General features: G+C 46.3%; 6 protein-coding genes across 6 annotated transcripts; 2 read left to right on the forward strand and 4 right to left on the reverse strand.

The window, feature by feature from the left end:
* Positions 1-217: 217 nt before the first annotated feature.
* LOC144246276 (histone H3) lies at positions 218-737 on the reverse strand. Its single transcript, XM_077783131.2, has one exon. The coding sequence runs from the start codon at positions 679-681 to the stop codon at positions 271-273; it is 411 nt and encodes a 136-aa protein (XP_077639257.1). The 5' UTR covers positions 682-737; the 3' UTR covers positions 218-270.
* Positions 738-1,599: 862 nt separating this feature from the next.
* LOC144246277 (histone H3) lies at positions 1,600-4,615 on the forward strand. Its single transcript, XM_085568556.1, has one exon. The coding sequence runs from the start codon at positions 1,652-1,654 to the stop codon at positions 2,060-2,062; it is 411 nt and encodes a 136-aa protein (XP_085424682.1). The 5' UTR covers positions 1,600-1,651; the 3' UTR covers positions 2,063-4,615.
* On the reverse strand, positions 2,921-3,323 carry LOC144246331 (histone H4). The gene has a single exon (XM_077783589.2). It carries the CDS (start codon positions 3,321-3,323, stop codon positions 3,012-3,014), a length of 312 nt encoding a protein of 103 aa, XP_077639715.1. The 3' UTR covers positions 2,921-3,011.
* Positions 4,616-7,583: 2,968 nt separating the features above from the next.
* On the reverse strand, positions 7,584-9,322 carry LOC110483166 (histone H2A.J). The gene has a single exon (XM_021552852.3). It carries the CDS (start codon positions 9,241-9,243, stop codon positions 8,854-8,856), a length of 390 nt encoding a protein of 129 aa, XP_021408527.1. The 5' UTR covers positions 9,244-9,322; the 3' UTR covers positions 7,584-8,853.
* A 167-nt stretch (positions 9,323-9,489) lies between these two features.
* LOC110483170 (histone H2B 1/2/3/4/6) lies at positions 9,490-10,025 on the forward strand. The gene has a single exon (XM_021552855.3). It carries the CDS (start codon positions 9,566-9,568, stop codon positions 9,944-9,946), a length of 381 nt encoding a protein of 126 aa, XP_021408530.1. The 5' UTR covers positions 9,490-9,565; the 3' UTR covers positions 9,947-10,025.
* A 1,129-nt stretch (positions 10,026-11,154) lies between these two features.
* On the reverse strand, positions 11,155-15,488 carry LOC110483159 (histone H1.01). The gene has a single exon (XM_021552843.4). It carries the CDS (start codon positions 12,049-12,051, stop codon positions 11,386-11,388), a length of 666 nt encoding a protein of 221 aa, XP_021408518.1. The 5' UTR covers positions 12,052-15,488; the 3' UTR covers positions 11,155-11,385.
* Positions 15,489-18,128: the final 2,640 nt, after the last annotated feature.

Here is an 18,128-nt window from a genome sequence, read left to right on the forward strand (position 1 = left end):
CCTGCTTCTGAGCCTGCCTGTTCTCTAGGCACCGCTCTCGCCTACACCCACCACAGCACAGCCCCGTACACCCCGGCAGGCAGGGCTGGACACTCTGGAAGGCTCGCATTCCCCCAGGTATCCCCGAATTGCCACCACCTTGGACACTGAAGAGTGCTTGGCACGGGCTGCCCGCGCCTGCCCCACAACACAGAGACAACAGCTCTCTCCAGTGGAATTGTGGTGGCTCTTAAAAGAGCCTTTCGGTTTGAAGTACAATGGGCAGGGAACTCAGGCACGCTCGCCGCGAATGCGGCGGGCCAGCTGGATGTCCTTGGGCATGATGGTGACGCGCTTGGCGTGGATGGCGCACAGGTTGGTGTCCTCGAAGAGCCCCACCAGGTAGGCCTCGCTGGCCTCCTGCAGCGCCATGACGGCCGAGCTCTGGAAGCGCAGGTCGGTCTTGAAGTCCTGCGCGATCTCGCGCACCAGGCGCTGGAAGGGCAGCTTGCGGATCAGCAGCTCCGTGGACTTCTGGTAGCGCCGGATCTCGCGCAGCGCCACCGTGCCGGGCCGGTAGCGGTGCGGCTTCTTGACGCCGCCCGTGGCCGGCGCGCTCTTGCGGGCAGCCTTGGTGGCCAGCTGCTTGCGGGGCGCCTTGCCGCCCGTCGACTTCCGCGCCGTCTGCTTCGTGCGCGCCATCGCAACACGCCCTGCGTCCCACTCAACAGCAGCAAATGACCCGACAATAACGTAGCAGACTGCGCTCACCTCGGTTTTATATCCGAGCGCTGCCTGTTGATTGGGCGATGGAAACGGCTGTCCTCAGGGGGCTGGTTTGAAAATCCCGCGTTAACCCCTTCTTGTGTTGTGCCCTGCTCTTAAACACCTAACCCAAACCAGCCGTTTCTCTTGGTCTTCGCTTTCTTCCGAGTAGATATTGCTGCTTTTTAACCACTTGCGTAATCAATTAAATTACTCTGCCACTTGAAGTGGGTAAAAATAAAATACAATTTTCCAGCAATTACCGAGAAGATAACATGCTTCTAAACAGGTTTGCTAACATATATTTTATTCTCTATCTATACTGTTCGCTTATATTTGGTCATCCTATATTCTTATGGAAGTAGTAACAAAGGAATTGGATGCTTTGTATGCATTCCGAAACTAAAAATTTTGTGGTGGTGTCCTTTTGTTCTTGGTTTGTTTTTGTTTTTTTTTTTTTTTTTTTGTCTTGTTTTTCTGGGGACTTTTTGGATGTTTGGATTGGATTTTATTCAGTCTCGTTTGCTTGCCTAAAATTTTGTTTTGTTCGGTGCGGGGTTTGGCCGGATTGCTCTCTTAAGGCAAATCTTTATAAGTAACAACATTTCTTAAAACGTAAAGCCAAAAGTACCATTCTGAAACATCTTAGGGAAAAAGAAATATTAGAAATAGACAGAATGCAAGTAGCACATCAACAGATGTTGATGTTTTTCTAACAAAAAGGAAACAACCCAAAAAATATTTGAAACGACTGGAGCTCTGAGCGGCTTCAGTTGTAACCCAATTAAATTCTCCGCTACTATGACCAATCAACGGCGGGGGGCGGAGCCGCGGTGCTCGATAAATGCCGCTGGAGGAAGCGCTTCGGTATTGCCTCAGTGAGGTCCGAGCGAGTCCTTTTGTGGAGATGGCGCGCACGAAGCAGACGGCGCGGAAGTCGACGGGCGGCAAGGCGCCCCGCAAGCAGCTGGCCACCAAGGCTGCCCGCAAGAGCGCGCCGGCCACGGGCGGCGTCAAGAAGCCGCACCGCTACCGGCCCGGCACGGTGGCGCTGCGCGAGATCCGGCGCTACCAGAAGTCCACGGAGCTGCTGATCCGCAAGCTGCCCTTCCAGCGCCTGGTGCGCGAGATCGCGCAGGACTTCAAGACCGACCTGCGCTTCCAGAGCTCGGCCGTCATGGCGCTGCAGGAGGCCAGCGAGGCCTACCTGGTGGGGCTCTTCGAGGACACCAACCTGTGCGCCATCCACGCCAAGCGCGTCACCATCATGCCCAAGGACATCCAGCTGGCCCGCCGCATTCGCGGCGAGCGTGCCTGAGTTCCCTGCCCATTGTACTTCAAACCGAAAGGCTCTTTTAAGAGCCACCACAATTCCACTGGAGAGAGCTGTTGTCTCTGTGTTGTGGGGCAGGCGCGGGCAGCCCGTGCCAAGCACTCTTCAGTGCCCAAGGTGGTGGCAATTCGGGGATACCTGGGGGAATGCGAGCCTTCCAGATTGTCCAGCCCTGCCTGCCGGGGTGTACGGGGCTGTGCTGTGGTGGGTGTAGGCGAGAGCGGTGCCTAGAGAACAGGCAGGCTCAGAAGCAGGGCGGGGAGGGGCGGGAGGGCTTTAGATCAGCCCGCTGCGGGGGGCTCGCAGCGTCTTTGGTGCGCAGTCCCTAGAGCGCTGAGGGGTGCTCTTGGCTGTTTCTTCTTCCCGCTCTGTCCCGCCCACCGAATGTCCGAGAGATGAGCGCCGCCATTTCGGGAGCTCCCTGTCCCCTTCCCGGCTGTCTCGACCGGTGCCGCGACAGCGGCCACGGCACCGGCGGTTGGCCCCGACCAACCCATCCATCGCCTGTTTTATTCTCGCCTGTCTGTCCCGTCCCTCGCCCTTTCTAAAGAGGGCCTGATTTAATGGGGTGGCGCTCCACATGGAAGAGAATGGGGGAAATAAAGGATTGGAATTTGCCGAACGTTGATTTCCTCAGAGCTCCGTGAGCTCCCTGTCAAGCACTACACCCTTTACGCCCTCCGTTTCGTTTCCCGAGTAAAGATTCGGTTACTCCCACCTACTTGAATGCGAATCTCACCTTCGTAACACGGATGGACAGTAAGCCCTTAGGAAAGCTGAAGAAAAAAAACCCCTTCCTCTTTTCCTCCCACCCGAAAACTGGAAAAAGGCACACGCCGAATAGCGATTTGAAGCTCTTTTTTGACATTTGTGGGTGGCTCTAAAAAGAGCCTTTGTGTTTTATAAAAGCGACAAGATGAAGCAAAAAGCGAGTTTAGCCGCCGAAGCCGTAGAGGGTGCGACCCTGGCGCTTAAGGGCGTAGACCACGTCCATGGCCGTGACCGTCTTCCTCTTGGCGTGCTCCGTGTAGGTGACGGCGTCGCGGATCACGTTCTCCAGGAAGACCTTGAGCACACCGCGCGTCTCCTCGTAGATGAGCCCCGAGATGCGCTTGACGCCGCCGCGCCGAGCCAGGCGGCGGATGGCCGGCTTGGTGATGCCCTGGATGTTGTCGCGCAGCACCTTGCGGTGGCGCTTGGCGCCGCCCTTGCCGAGCCCCTTGCCGCCCTTACCCCGACCAGACATGATTCTGCACTCAAAGCTCGCAACTCAATGCGCTGGGAACGGCCCCTCGGCTCTGTATATGGGCGGCGGTCCGACCTGGTTGAGGACTGCCGAGGGAGGCGGGGTCTCCTGCCCGGTCCCCGCCCCCTGCTCCTCTCCTCGCCGCCAGCCCTGCGCGGCTCTGCTCGTGCTTCCCGCGAGACGCGGCCGCGGCGCTTTCCCAGCTGTGTCCCTTGGACGCTCCCGGCGGCTCCGCCTCTCCTGAGCGGTTCTGGCCTCGGCCCGCGTTTCTAGTCAGGGCATCATAGAATATTCTGAGAAGTGACCCACAAGGATCATCAAGCCCGAGTCTTAAGTGGTTGGCTCATACAGCGATTGAACCGACAATACTGCTCTTTTTATTACCGGGTACTAACCGATTTAATGTCGGGTCGCATACATTGTCCCTGCTTGCCGTCAGCCCGCGCGTCCTTTTGCTTCTTTCCTGTCCCGCCCGCTGCCCCCTGTGCTGGTGACAGTTCTACGGCAGCTCCGGGTCTATGTCAGTAGCTAGAGCGGGGCCTGCGACCCCCGGCCCGCCTTTCGGGCTGCGGCGCACCTTCCTCGTCCCTCCCCGCGGGTCTGCGGCAAAATCCGACCAATGCGGGGCCTCGCTCGGCGCTCCCGCCTCCCCCCGCCGCTCTTCCGCCTCCCGCTCGCGGGGAGCCCGGCGGAACAGGCTTTCCCGGGCCGCGCTGTCTTTGTTTGCTTCGGCCATAGCGGCTTCGCGTGTTTTTTGTCTACCCAGACACTCCCACAGCTGCCCCCTCCTCCGCGGGGCACGGAGCGTTCCGCGTTTTCATTTTCGCACGCATTCATGTCGACTGCAGGTCGGTGCGAGGGGGAGCAGGGAGAAATGGTCAGTGAGGGGCTGCAGAGGGAAGCCTTTAGACCGGAGACTCCCTGGAGGCAGTCCGGAGGCGCTGTTGGAGAGCGCGGAAGGGACCGCCAGGCCCAGCCCCGCGCACAGGTCTCAGTGCTGCGCTGGCCGCAGGGCTGGGGCTCGCTCCCGGCACTGCCGGCCTCGGGAAGAAGTATCCGCTGCCGGACACTGAGATCCCGCAAGCGAAAGAAAGAATTACGGATATTACAAACAACTGTCTGTATGACAGCTGAAGAATGAACACTAGTGCAACAATTATTATTCCAATGAGGAATCCAGAATTTTTTTCTGTCTGTTTCATGCTTTTGCAGAAAACATGTCATACATGCTGCTTACAGTATGTTGGACTGTATTTGTGAAGTGATTGAATAAATATTGGCTTATAAGACTATTTCTAAATGAAATCTATTATGGTTTTAAATATTACTTGCACTGAATATATCTGATATGCCTAAGGTGCTTGCCAATTCTTCTATTATTATTATTTTATGTCTGTTACATGCCTACTGCTATAAAATTTTTCATATCCCTTAAAAATGGTGCAGTTATTTATTTAAAGTTTTTCCTTAATATAATGTAGAGAACGTCAGCAACATCTCAAAAATATTTCTGGGGATAAAATATTACCTAGATTCAGGGGAAATGCAATTGAGATAGTCATGCCTTCATTTACAGATGACAAAAGGGTACAAATTCTGTTTTAAGTATCACTGTGAATTTCTTTTTCTTTCAAATTTAAAGAATTGCCACTCAAATATACAGCATAAGAAGGAAAAAATATTTTTAATTTAGATTAGGATTGCTTTTTCAACTGAACAGAATGAACTAAGACTGTTTATAGACTAACTGGAAGATTTGTCAATAGTGGGCCTGTCAGGCTGGTGCCTAACATTCCCTTTTGGCTCCACAAATTCTGCTTCGTTCTTTATATATGAAAATCTGTCTAACTATGTTTCCTGAGGCAGTTAGGAACAGCATTCTGATTACTTAAGAGACCTGAAAGAAATGATGCAAAATCTTTTGGTATGTCAAAATAATAATTTATTCCTAAGGCTTCCTAAATGAGGACTGAGGATCCTAGTATAACTTTTCCTTCCAGCAATGTAAGTACCACAAGACTCGGAAAATCCCCCTCCATTTCTGCCAGAGATGGGTGATGGAGAGGCTGAGACCAAATTTTAAGCTTCAAGTAAGTAAAACAGCTACAAACCCCTTTCCTCAATAGGTCTAGTACATTAGATATAATTTAATATCATGCCTTCTGGAAGGCTGCCTTGCCTATGTGTTGCTGCAAGTGTGCATGGACATGTTTCACAGGTGTGTCTGTTAGGGATATACATACAGTTCTTTTATGGATAAGAGCACTTTCTTAAACAAAAATAATTTAAAAAGAGAAGAAATAAAATTATGCTACTGAATAAAATCCCTAGTAAAGTTATTTCTACTGTTAAGTTTTTTTTTATCTAAGTTTATCTTCTGATCCACATGTTAGAGATACCTCATTTCCCTCATGAATTTGGGCACACAGCAGTAGGGTTAAATGAGAAAGGAAACCTTTGCAAAACTCAGCTAAGTTTAAAAAATTAAAAATCTGTAGCTTTTCAAGAGTGCATTAATTAGGACAATTACCCTAGTTCCTCATTAAACTATAATGAGAAAATTGCATTTTTTTATTAAAATAAGGCAACATCTCACCATGACTGCACAAGAGGATACTGCACAGGAGGGTAATTAGCAAAAAAAGTCATTGCATCAGTGTATTGTAACCAACTTCAAAGCTGCTCCTAATTTTTTTGAGAGATTTAGTGGCAATTTAAATCCATATCTGTATCTGCTACAACTGTCACAATAGGTATAATAATGTGCAAACTAAAGTAATATCAGAGCTGCATAATAGGTACATTTTTCCTAGCATTGCAAGCAATATAGATGAAATGGGATAGAAAGGTTCTTTGAATATTTAACCATGCAGTTTTAAGTCTTTTAATATACAAACTGGCATTACTGAGTTATCCCCAGGCATAACTATGATCTATAGCATTTCAGGGACCTTGGTTGCAGGTTTGGATTTTTTTTTTTTTTTTGTCACTAATTCTTTAGAATGTGAAGGTGCATTGCAACACAATGACACAGCTGAGGTACCATGTGATATGGATTTCCTCTTTCCTACTGCTTCTTGCATTTCCAACTAAGATAAATTCATTTATTTAAACTTGCTTAGCTGCATTCCTTCATGCACTGGAATTTGCTTGAAAGCTGTTTTTAACAACAGGAGATTTTCCAGCTCTCCTACTGTTTAATCCATCTGATTTACTGGACTTTTATGTTGGAAACCTTATCACTGGTGATGGCGACACCAGGTTAACAACTGGTGAAACTGGTTAAGACAAATCCAGAGAGTGTTAAGGAGTGGATCTAAGCATGACAGAGGATGAAACTCCAGGTACTGAGGTGAGAAGACTAATGAGTATAATAAGTGTTTGGAATGAAATTCTGAAGCAAATAAGAAATTCCTGGTCAGATGACAGGACGAATTTGAATGGATACACTAGGTTTAGCACCACACTCAGAGAATGGGGCCCTCTCTTGTGCTATCAGCTCTGACCTCCACATGCAGGAGTTTGTTCACAGAGAAAGCCAACTCCTGCTTAGATATCTCTACCCCACACCTTTTTCTGGAATTCCAGTGCTTTGATCTAGAGATAGACACTTGTGCCCCAGAAAGCCCATCCTAATGAGGGGTGCAACAAAAGCAGCCTGAACTGAAGGTTGAGGCAGGTGGTTTTCCTGTTCCACTCAGCTCTCCTGAGACCCCACCTGGAGTGCTCTATGCAGCTCTGTGGTCTTCTGGCATAAGAAAAGACATTAATCTGGCAGAGCAGGTCCAGAGAGGGCCACAGAAATTATCAGAGGGCTAGGTAACCTTTCCTGTAAAGAAAGGCTGAGAGAGTTGCAGTTGTCTGGCCAGGAGAAAAACAAGTTCTGAGGAAATCCTATAGCAGCCTTTCAATAGAGAAGGCTTCTTTTCAGGCCTGTAGGGATAGGAGGAAGGACAATGATTTTACATTTAGATTGCACATAAGTAAGGCATTTTTTGCAAGGACGCTTGTAGGACACTGAACAAGGGTGTCCAGAGAAAATGGGGATGCCTCATTCCTAGAGAATGCCATCCCTAGAGTCAGGCAGGATGGGGCTCTGAATAGCCAGGGCTAGTGAAAGGTGACCCTGCCCACAAGCAGGAGTTTTGGGTGAGATAATCTTTAATGGTCCCTTCCAACCCAAACCATTCTGAGATTGAAATTTTCTGACAAACACATATGTAGAAATTTCTTCTGAAAACTATGTATAGAAGACCCATGCATGTTAAAATAAAATTTTAATTACCATTGCAGATTTTAAAGAAGAGTAAGGGCCAGAGATATTTAGCAGTAGCAAATGATCAGTAAAACAGCATAATAAAACCACTACAACCCTAAATGTGTCCACTTAAAAACAAAACCTTTAGATGCAGACACAATCACTGTAAAATATTAGTCTGGTGCTCCAGCAGCTCTCTATATTTCTCTCCACAAATGATCCCTGATGCCCTGCTTTGGGCATGGCACAATGCTGCCTAAAAAGCCTGTCTACTACAGCTTGGGGATGGCTCCCCTAGCCAAGAGCACTCCTCCTTCTCTCCAGGAGATGGAAAGAGCAGAGGTGCAACAAAGATGAGACCAATCACCTCAGTGCAGTGTGCTACAGATCATCAGATGAGGCTTCTGGGACTATCCTAGCAAGAGGAATCAGTCAGACAGTTTTTCTCATAATTTATAATAATGAGTATGAAGAGATTTAAGATTGTGCTCTGGGGTGATATTTGTGCCAACAATATAGAAAACTCATTATTACCCACTGTCAATTGATGCAACAAGAGGAACAGCAATGGACAGTGAGAAAAGTTATGAGTAGAAAGTTTGAAAATGCCCCTTAAAATGGGAACACACTACCACTACAAGGTGCTCCTGAATGAGTGTTACACTGTTAGTTTAGAGTGCAGGTTCTAAGTTCAGATATAGCTCAAATGCCGTTTTTGCTAAGGCATTCCTCATTTTATTTCTACATGTATTTAACACATAGGAACTTAGCATCTTTTAAAGAACAAAGGCCTTTAAAGGGAAAGAAATCTTTCCATTATTAGATGTAGCTACATCTGGGGTTTACGATGGTCTCCTCTTTATCTTCATGCTGCATATCTTTTGCCACTCCCACCCGTGCTTCAAACACCGTCCTCTAATCTATACCCTAAGTAAGCTGTGGAACCATGAAAGGTGAGCAGAATCCTGAAACACCAGCTCTTTACTGAGTGTTACAATGAAAAAATGAAACAATAAATTGTTACAAAAATATTAACATTCATTTAGAAACACGGGCTGGAAAGCAAATTTATCAGCCCTTTTCAGTAGAAACAAAGTTTTGAAACACCACAAGTTCGTTTAAATTAAATTTAGTAAAATTGAAGACTCCACATCAGAGCACCTTTGTAAAGAAAGTAACACAACTCTTTTCTGACTACGTGGTGGCTCTGAAAAGAGCCTTTTGTTTAAAATTTCATGTCGTGCAAAGTCTGAGTAGCTTTGCTCGCCAGATTTATTTGCTTTTAGCTTTATGGCTCTCAGTCTTCTTGGGCAGCAGCACGGCCTGGATGTTGGGCAGCACGCCACCCTGCGCGATCGTCACCTTGCCCAGCAGCTTGTTGAGCTCCTCGTCGTTGCGGATGGCGAGCTGCAGGTGGCGGGGGATGATGCGCGTCTTCTTGTTGTCGCGGGCCGCGTTGCCCGCCAGCTCCAGGATCTCGGCCGTCAGGTACTCCAGCACAGCTGCCATGTAGACGGGAGCTCCGGCACCCACCCGCTCCGCGTAGTTACCTTTTCGGAGAAGCCGATGGACACGGCCGACAGGGAACTGCAGCCCGGCCCGCGACGAGCGCGACTTGGCCTTAGCTCGGACCTTGCCTCCCTGTTTCCCGCGGCCGGACATGCTGGAAGCACTGACTGGAGCACAGACTGGACACGGACGAGAACCAGGACAATCATACTGACGCAAGCGCCGCTCCCCTTTTATCCCTTCCCTGGGCGGGTCAGCACGCGGAGATTGGCTGGAACCGGGCTCTGCCGAAAGAACCAATGAGCGGACGGATCGTGGTGTGACCAATCGGCGACGAAGACGCGCCCGGTACGGGAAGGTCCAATGGCATTGCGCGGTGCTGATGCCTTTAATTTGCATACACTTCTGTATAAATAGCGGGCGCCGCGGCCATTTTGCGTGCTGAGCTTCCGCCGGGTAGGAAAGCGCTGCCAAGATGCCCGAGCCGGCCAAGTCCGCCCCCGCGCCCAAGAAGGGCTCCAAGAAGGCGGTGACCAAGACGCAGAAGAAGGGCGACAAGAAGCGCAAGAAGAGCCGCAAGGAGAGCTACTCCATCTACGTGTACAAGGTGCTGAAGCAGGTGCACCCCGACACGGGCATCTCGTCCAAGGCCATGGGCATCATGAACTCCTTCGTCAACGACATCTTCGAGCGCATCGCGGGCGAGGCGTCGCGCTTAGCGCACTACAACAAGCGCTCCACCATCACCTCGCGGGAGATCCAGACGGCCGTGCGCCTGCTGCTGCCCGGCGAGCTGGCCAAGCACGCCGTGTCCGAGGGCACCAAGGCTGTCACCAAGTACACCAGCTCCAAGTAAGGAGTTTCGGATCGTCACTTAACCCAAAGGCTCTTTTAAGAGCCACCAAATTTTTCAATAAAAGAGCTGTTTCATGGTAGTGTCTCGGTCTTGGGTATGGAAATGTAACTTTAAAAAGTGGTAGGTAGAATTTTAAACAAGTGTTTAGTCAGCTACTAAATCTTGCAATAGTAATTACAAAGTTCTTGAATATTTTTTCAAGTTAGAGGTAGTTAAAATTTACTCTTAAATGTAAACGTTTAAGTATTTTTTAAATAAATGGAAGCAGTATTTTTTAACAGTAAAAATAAGAGACAATACAATATGTCCTATCCAAATTGGAAGTTTCACAGTTAAATTGGCAAACATGCTTCACGAAGGTAAAAACATTTAATTTTTATGAAAAGGCACAAGGATAAATACTCGACCCTCTTTATCGTTTGTATTGATGTTTCGGAATAGTCTCAAGCTAAAACATTTTGCCTTGTGTATGAGAAGACAAGGATTACATGCCTGGGGGACGGGAGAACACCCCTGAAATGGGGTAGACGCTTTAGGGGAATGAGATCTCACGGAACGCGGGGGCCCGGGAGCACGGGTAGGCTCGGAGCCAAAGCGAGTAGTGCTCCGTGTCCCCCCTCCTTTTCTCCCTTTTCCACCCCATCCCCTCCCCCCTTCCCCTGCAGCGCGGGCTTTTCCAAATTTCCCAGCGACCCAATGAGCGGCTGCGGCTTCTCCCATCAGCCAATCGCAGGCGGCGCCGGGCAGCCCCCGGCGCTGCGCAGAGCTCCGCGCCGCTCCGCCCCTGCGCTGCCGCCCGGGGGCTCGGGACCGCTGCCCGGCCGCGCTCCCGCCGCCAGCCCGGCAGGGTGCGGAGAGGAACGCCGCTGACTCCTGCCCGCCTCCCGCCCCGGCAGTCGCCTCCTCGAAAAAAGTAGGTCGGTCAAGTCACGCAGAAATTAAGGCCTGCCCCACGCCAGCGCTGGCAAGCGGAAAGGTCATTGCCAAGGAAGCGGAGGAGCCGTGCTGACAGTTCCCGGCTACGGTCACTAAGAGGTGTGGCAGTCGCATCCGTGCTGTTAGGAATCGCGCTGATTTAGAGCAACGAAAGGAACCTCCACGCCCCAGAAAGGTACCCGCCCTTAAGCAGTCCCTTTAACATCTACACCCACTTGCGGTGCTCAAAAAAAAAAAAAAAAAAAAAAAAAAAAGGCAGCCTTTAGAAAGCGTTTTCGCCGGGAATGTAAACTTTTATTTTTCCAAGTCTTAGTATAAAACCACGGCCGTAAGTTTAGCGTCCCATCCACTCCACAGACGAATGTCCCACACGGATAGTGGCAAATAGTTGGCTCTGCTGCAGGCACGGAGCTCAGTGACGGAGTGTATCAGCCCTTTTGGGGACAATAGTGGGTGGCTCTTAAAAGAGCCGTTGGGTTTAAAAGTATTTCCACTTCAGCACTTCATTTCTTCGGCGCTGCCTTCTTTGCCTTGGCTGTTTTAGGCTTAGCCGCCTTCGGCTTGGCCGCTTTGGGCTTCACCGCCTTTGCCTTAGCCGGGCTCTTCGCTGCTGCCGCCGCTTTTTTGGGCTTGGCGGCCTTTGTTGCCTTCTTGGGGCTCTTCGCTGCTTTCTTGGCTGAGGCGGCCGCTGGCTTCTTTGCTTTTTTAGGGCTCTTCTTCACCGCTGCAGCCTTCTTCGGCTTTTTGGCGGCGCTGGCGGGCTTCTTAGCCGCCGGCTTCTTGGGCTTGGCTGCAGCTGTTCTCTTCTTCGGGGCTTTTTCCTTCACCTCTCCGGGTTTCTTGCTGAGGCGAAAAGAGCCGGAGGCGCCGGTGCCCTTGGTCTGCACCAGGGTGCCCTTGCTGACGAGGCTCTTGAGCCCCAGCTTGATGCGGCTGTTGTTCTTCTCCACATCGTAGCCGCCGGCGGCCAGCGCCTTCTTGAGCGCGGCGAGGGAGAGCCCCTTGCGCTCCTTGGAGGCGGACACGGCCTTGGTGATCAGCTCGGTGACGCTGGGCCCCGCGGGCTTGCGGGCTTTGGAGCCGCTCGCCGCCTTCTTCGGCTTCTTGGCGGCGGCCTTGGCGGCGGGGGCCGCGACGGCGGGAGCGGCGGCGGGAGCGGTCTCCGACATCGCTGCAGAGACTTCTTCCTAATCAAAAGAAAGTAATTGGGCTACAGTAACCCCGATGCCTGAATTTATAGCGAAGCGGTGATCTGTGATTGGTGCTTTGCAGAGCCCGCCTAACTGTTAGCCAGGAAGAGCTTTTCCTCCTCCGAGTCTGTGTTTCTTCGGAGTTATAAATTCATATTTTTCGTAAAACGAGTGTCGCGAAATCACCCCAGTTTCTTCGGGGAGTGAAGAGAAGACGGTGGACTTTCATTCGGGCAAGTTTCTTGCTGTTTGGACCACAGATGGCAGAGAAAAGCTCTTTTAAACCCTGCGTTGTGAAGCCAGAAAGACCCCGGGAACGGCAAACTTTTGTTTTTCCTTCTAAATTAAAATAAAACACGTAGATAAAAAGTCTCCCCCGTAATGCAGGCTTACTCTTTGGGGGGTTTTCTTCAGATTAGGGCAGAAACTGAGTGATCAGCTTGAGTATTTTTGTCGTAAATTGGTTTCAAAGACAAGGAAGTAACACAATTTCATGGCTAAGCTTTGAATATGGATAAAGATTCGGCTCTCTTAACCATATCTTTAACTATTAAGGATACGGTATTTCAATATATTTTCTTGTTTGGGGAAAGGAAGAGACCTTAAGAGGAATATATATACTGTTTAAAAGTGTTTGGAACTTGCCAGGGCTATGCTTTTTGTTGTTGGGGGTTTTTTTTGTGTTGTTTTGTTTTGTTTTTTGTGTGGTGCTTTATAAGTGGATAGAAAGATTTTAATATTTTTACAAGTAGTCTGTCGGTAAAATGAAGCTGTTAATTCCTATATAATGCCTGGGAATCCCAGATAAACGGCTAGTTTAACACTATCTCTGTTACAATAATGGATGGTATTCTTTATGACTTACAAACATCAGAGGCAGACTTGGAGAGGAAAAATGTCTAACAGGTATAGATACACTAATATGTATTATATGCATCTTAGACAATTATGCAGCTAGCTGAAGCATCAATTATCACCCAATAAATTAAATAATGTGGAAATATGGCCTTCATGAACAGAATGTTTCAGTATAACTTACAAATATTTGGATACTGACTGTTGTGGTTTGTGGAGGGTTTATCTTTGTTCTGTTGTTTTGTTGTTTGTTTTTTTTTTTTATAGGTTTCATATTCCTCCAATTCTTTTCTTTAAAGGAAAAGAAAAAAACTCAGTATTGAGGTTTCCATCCCAAGCCTAAGAAAATGGAAATAATTTTCAGACAATCCTCACAAATCAGAATCAGTTTTAATGATCATAAGCCTGCTTAATTATTGAGTCTGATAAAGTGACCACAGAAATGAATTAAAACTTTTAAGGACTGCAATGAATTATTTGAGGTAATTTTTTATGAAGTAAAAAGACAAAAGCCTCGATTGGTTTCTAATTAAAAAGCAGCCAGATTTTTTTTCCCCCTTGGTTTGAAAGAACAAGTCAAGATCAAACTTAATATTTTACCACATTGTACTTCGTAAAAAACTGTCATGAAAAATGACAGTGGGCTATTTCAACAAAAGAACATCTTTACTAGCCTGGATAAATTTGAGATTCAAAATGACATGAGGTATGTTACAAAGGGGGGCCCTGACATGTATTTTGATACATTGAGTGTTGAAGACACAAAGTTATACTTGATACCAAGAAGTTTTGATTTAAATGAGACATTAAAATGATAATGATACAGTAGATACATTAAAATTACAAATGAAAACATTAAACTGTGGCTGTTCCATATTCTCTTTTATTTCTACTTTTATTTTGTTGTGCTTGCATGCAAGTGAGGTAATAAATTTTCTGAAGGAGAGAAAGGTAAGTGGAGATTGCAAAAGATTAAACTTGTGAGTACTCCACAGTAAAAAACAGAATAAAGGGAATATTGAAGTGGGCTGTAAGATATGCCATGCCTCTCATGAACATGACATTGATCCCACATAAACCACTTGACCAAGTCCACAGTAGCCAGAGATTTTGAAAGTTCAGCGTGGCAAGTCATGTGAACAGTATGAATACGTTTGAGAGGTGAAAAAAGTATTTGGTTTGGTAAAATGAGGGCATTATGCATATTTTCCAGTCTAGATTAACAAAGATAAAGCAGAATCTGACTGTAAGTGATACAAAAGGGAGCAGGGAAGTGTTGTCATCTGTCCGGGTCTGTTCAATATGATATATGTTTTCAGAGAATAAAGGCTGCACGATGGTTAACGTGCTTTAATCCCTGCAGCTTTGACAGTTTGGTGTTAGAGCTGTGACTGGTTTATTACACTTGAAACTGGTCAAGAACCTGGGAGCAACAGGGAGTGGACAATAGCCGCTCCTACAAGAATGCAGCTGCAGCCCCAGGGGTGCATCCTCCTTGCACCTCCCTCACATTCACACGTTTGAGCTTCAAGCTCGCTTTCAGTAAACCTGTTCTCAGCCCATCAGGAGAGAAGAGGTTTCCTTCCCTTCCCCCACAACACTCTGGAGGTTAGAGATAAAGGCACAAGATAGAAAGTGATGGGAGATCTCAGATCTTCCTAAGTAGCGCAGTCCCTACAACTCCACCTGCAGCACATGGGGGGTTGCTGTCCCTACTCTGTGCTGAGTTTTAAAGGCACAGGAACGTTTCTGGGTGGTTTGAGGGGTTCTTTGTTTGGTTCCTTCTGTTTTGTTTTTGTAAGGAAAGCATGTGAAGAAGATTTTGAAGGTTGTCGTATGAAGTATTTCAAGGGTAGAATGTAGGACTTCTCTCACTTTTAGTTCTGGGTGCATCCCTATAAATCCCTCGTGTTCCCTGCTCCCTGTTTGGAATTGCACTTCTGAATTCCTTTGCTTTTTCCTAGTAGCCTGAGATTGGAAGTCTTGGCAGCTGGCCTTCGGCATTGTGTGTCAACATCCTTTATTGTATCTTTTCCTTAACCATCACACTGGTTCTTATCTGTGGAGAATTATCCCTGGCCTACTTCTGAGAAGACAAAATGTTCCTGTTCTCATCATCCATTTCTGGGGAAGGTGATTTTGGGTTTTTTTTTGGTTTTTTTTTTTTGTTTTGTTTTGTTTTTTTTTTTTTTATGTGTGTTAATAAAGAGAGGGAATTTAGAAATATGAGATGGTGTGAGAAGGGAAGACTTTTAGGGCTTATTCCTGCACTCTGGGCCAAGCAACGACATTTTCTACTTAATTGGGTAAAACAAACATGTCAATTGCTTTGAGTAATTTTCAAGTTTGCACTGCTGGAAATAGGTGTTAAATGCAACACTGACACAGAACCACAGAAAATTCTCGTATTTTAGAGACTGATCATTACAAATAGCATCGACATTGCCTTGGTGTTTTACTGATAAGAGGAAAAAATACAAAGCAAAGCAAGCATCTGAGCATATAAACTATCGGTGGTACACTAGGGAACAGTTTTTTAATCAGACAGAGAAATTTTCTTCATGTCAATAAAATTACATGAAAATAAAAAAAAAAAATTGAGAGTTGAGCTGGTAATAAAAATTGCATTTTCCCGACTCATTTAATACTTAATTAAACAGCAAACATTTTTCAGTATTCTCTCAGATTTCCTTTCCAAGCACCTTGTGCAATTGTTGTCTCTGTTCATCTCTTACTGAGGAACTCAAACTTTTTTTGCCCTCTTTAAATGCACACCCAAAATATGGCCTCACTCCCTTGCACCATCACACACATGCCCAGATTCCCTTGCTCATCTGTGTAGGTGCTACTGCAGATTACAGAGGAATGACAAAGCATTTTCAAATGCAGGGATCTTCAAAACAAAAATAGTTCATATGTAATGTAAAAAAATCCTAAGACTCTATAGTAGAGAAAATACTTAACTTCTTGTCAAGAGAAAAGCTTCTCAAGGAGGAAAAACCTTAGACAAATAAAGGCAAATAAGACATCCAGACTGCAGGAGGAGAGCAATCCAGATAAGCTGATTAGACAAATTTAGCTGAAAACCTACACTCACTTAATTACAATTACTATACTTAGGGCAAGGAAGATAGAGAGAAAATGACAACTTTTAACTGAAGCATGCTGTCTTCTTAATAAATAGTAATTTTGCAGTTGCTCGAGTAATCAGTCTCAATATTAGTAATAAAAACACCATAACAAGATCAAAAGACATTAGTCAAGTTTCTGTCATGCTGAAATTATATTGACAATACTGGTTCAGCAACTGCAAACTTTAAATGTAGGGAAGATTCAAGGTGTCAGGGAGTTTCAGTAGTAAAGAAGATTACATCCTTTTAGTTATACTTCATCTAAGCTAACAAAAATATATGGACAGTTATTTCAGCATTAGGACAATCAAATCTCCTAAAAAAAGTATCTAATCTTTTAATCTAACACCTAATGCAGTAGGTCCTGAGTGTGCTCAAAGAAGGATCAGCTAGAGCAGAGGGACACAAAATCCTTTATGGGGAGAATGTTCCAAAATATTATTTTTTACATTTAAATAGAATTTCCTGTGTTTCAGTTTTTGTGCCTATTGCCTCTTTTCCTGGGCAGTACTATAGAAAACTGGATCTTTGTCCTCTATTCCTCCCACAGGATATCTGAACACATTAACAAGACACTCCTCACATGAGAGATGCTCCAGTCCCTTCATCATCTTTGTGGCCCTTCACTGGTCCCACTCCAGTTATGTTCACGCTTCTGTTGCACTGGGAAGGCCAAAACTGGACACAGCACTCCAGTTTCCCTCACCAGTGATGAGTGGAGGGAAACAATTATTTCCCTTGATACCATTTTGTACATAGTCCTTCCCTTCTCCAGGTTAATTTGTGAAGCCCATGTATATATTAACCCTGAATGACACTCCCACAATGTTTTAAATATTGGTAGTTCAATAGAGACAGCTTCAAAAACCACTTTAACCCCTCGCACAGTCTTTAGTTTCAAGGCTTGTCAAGATGAGTTTGAGCAACCCTGATTTAACTCAGTGTTCACATTGTATGTGACTGAAGGATTTGTTAAGGCTAGTTAGTCTCAGCAGAACTTAAATTCCTACAGTCTGGGGTGATTGAAGAAGTGACTCTTCTGCCATAACTGCCAAATGTTTGCCAACCAGCAAAAAATGACTGTGCATTTTAATTAATGACCTCCCAAATCTTCCCTTTTCCACCATATAATGAGAGCCAAAAGTATCAAAATATTCCTCCTAGCTTCTGAAAGCCTTTGGATCAGAGATTCTCTCCTAACCAAATTTTACTTCTCTCCATCCATCCATGGGACTGAGAATTACTGCTAGTAGCAGTAGTGTTGGTAAGCTTAGGAACCTCAGTAATGAGCAGGATTCTGTGTTACCTTGTTCTGCAGAACAACTAAATTTCTATTGATTTCAGCTGAAGAAAAAGAGGAAGAAGGTAAGTGCAGAAATATGAAGAAATACAGGGATCTACATGCAAAAATATGGAAATGTAACCCTGCCTGTAACTTTTACAGAGTGCCTGGAAAGAACTGGAATGTGGTATTGGAAACTATGTGACATGCCGTCTATCCTCCCAGGTGCACAACAGAGTCAATTTTTTTTTTTTTTCGTGATGGAGGTTGTAAATACTGATTCAGTCAGAAATGCAAATTGAAACTATGCCATCAGTATAGAATAACTCTGTCCTACCCCTTCAGTGAGAGCCAGGATGTGCATGTTGTTAGATGCCATTTCCTCAGATATCAAAGGTAGTTCCAGCTCTTAATTCTGAGTGGAGGAAGTAGGATGTTGGGAGTTTTCCTGGGACAGTATGCTGCAGGCCCAGCTATGCACCCAGACTATGCAGCATCTCTTACTCTTTAGGTATCTGAAGAGTATGGCCAAGATCTAAGTATAAAATCAGTCATTTTGGGTTACAGATTAATGCATTTCTCAGGTTACAGACTCAGCACATACTGAGGAAGGGATAACTCATTGATGTTGATCTGTGGTAATTACAAGGTCAAACAGTTTCAGGGAAGATATGAATAAAAAAAAATTGAATTTACAGTACTCAAAACAGATATAAAGGAAGAAATTAAAACCATTTTAATAGGCTTTTTTCAAAATTTGCTTTCGGAAGAGTCTCAGTACAGGGTGC

The sequence above is a fragment of the Lonchura striata genome, chromosome 1A, assembly GCF_050655825.1.
Source record: "Lonchura striata isolate lonStrDom1 chromosome 1A, ASM5065582v1, whole genome shotgun sequence".
NCBI lineage: Eukaryota > Metazoa > Chordata > Aves > Passeriformes > Estrildidae > Lonchura > Lonchura striata.

Excerpts from the sequence above, each read along its gene's own strand:
- LOC144246276 (XM_077783131.2), bottom strand. The coding sequence starts at position 681 with ATGGCGCGCACGAAGCAGACGGCGCGGAAGTCGACGGGCGGCAAGGCG.
- LOC144246277 (XM_085568556.1), top strand. The coding sequence starts at position 1,652 with ATGGCGCGCACGAAGCAGACGGCGCGGAAGTCGACGGGCGGCAAGGCG.
- LOC144246331 (XM_077783589.2), bottom strand. The coding sequence starts at position 3,323 with ATGTCTGGTCGGGGTAAGGGCGGCAAGGGGCTCGGCAAGGGCGGCGCC.
- LOC110483166 (XM_021552852.3), bottom strand. The coding sequence starts at position 9,243 with ATGTCCGGCCGCGGGAAACAGGGAGGCAAGGTCCGAGCTAAGGCCAAG.
- LOC110483170 (XM_021552855.3), top strand. The coding sequence starts at position 9,566 with ATGCCCGAGCCGGCCAAGTCCGCCCCCGCGCCCAAGAAGGGCTCCAAG.
- LOC110483159 (XM_021552843.4), bottom strand. The coding sequence starts at position 12,051 with ATGTCGGAGACCGCTCCCGCCGCCGCTCCCGCCGTCGCGGCCCCCGCC.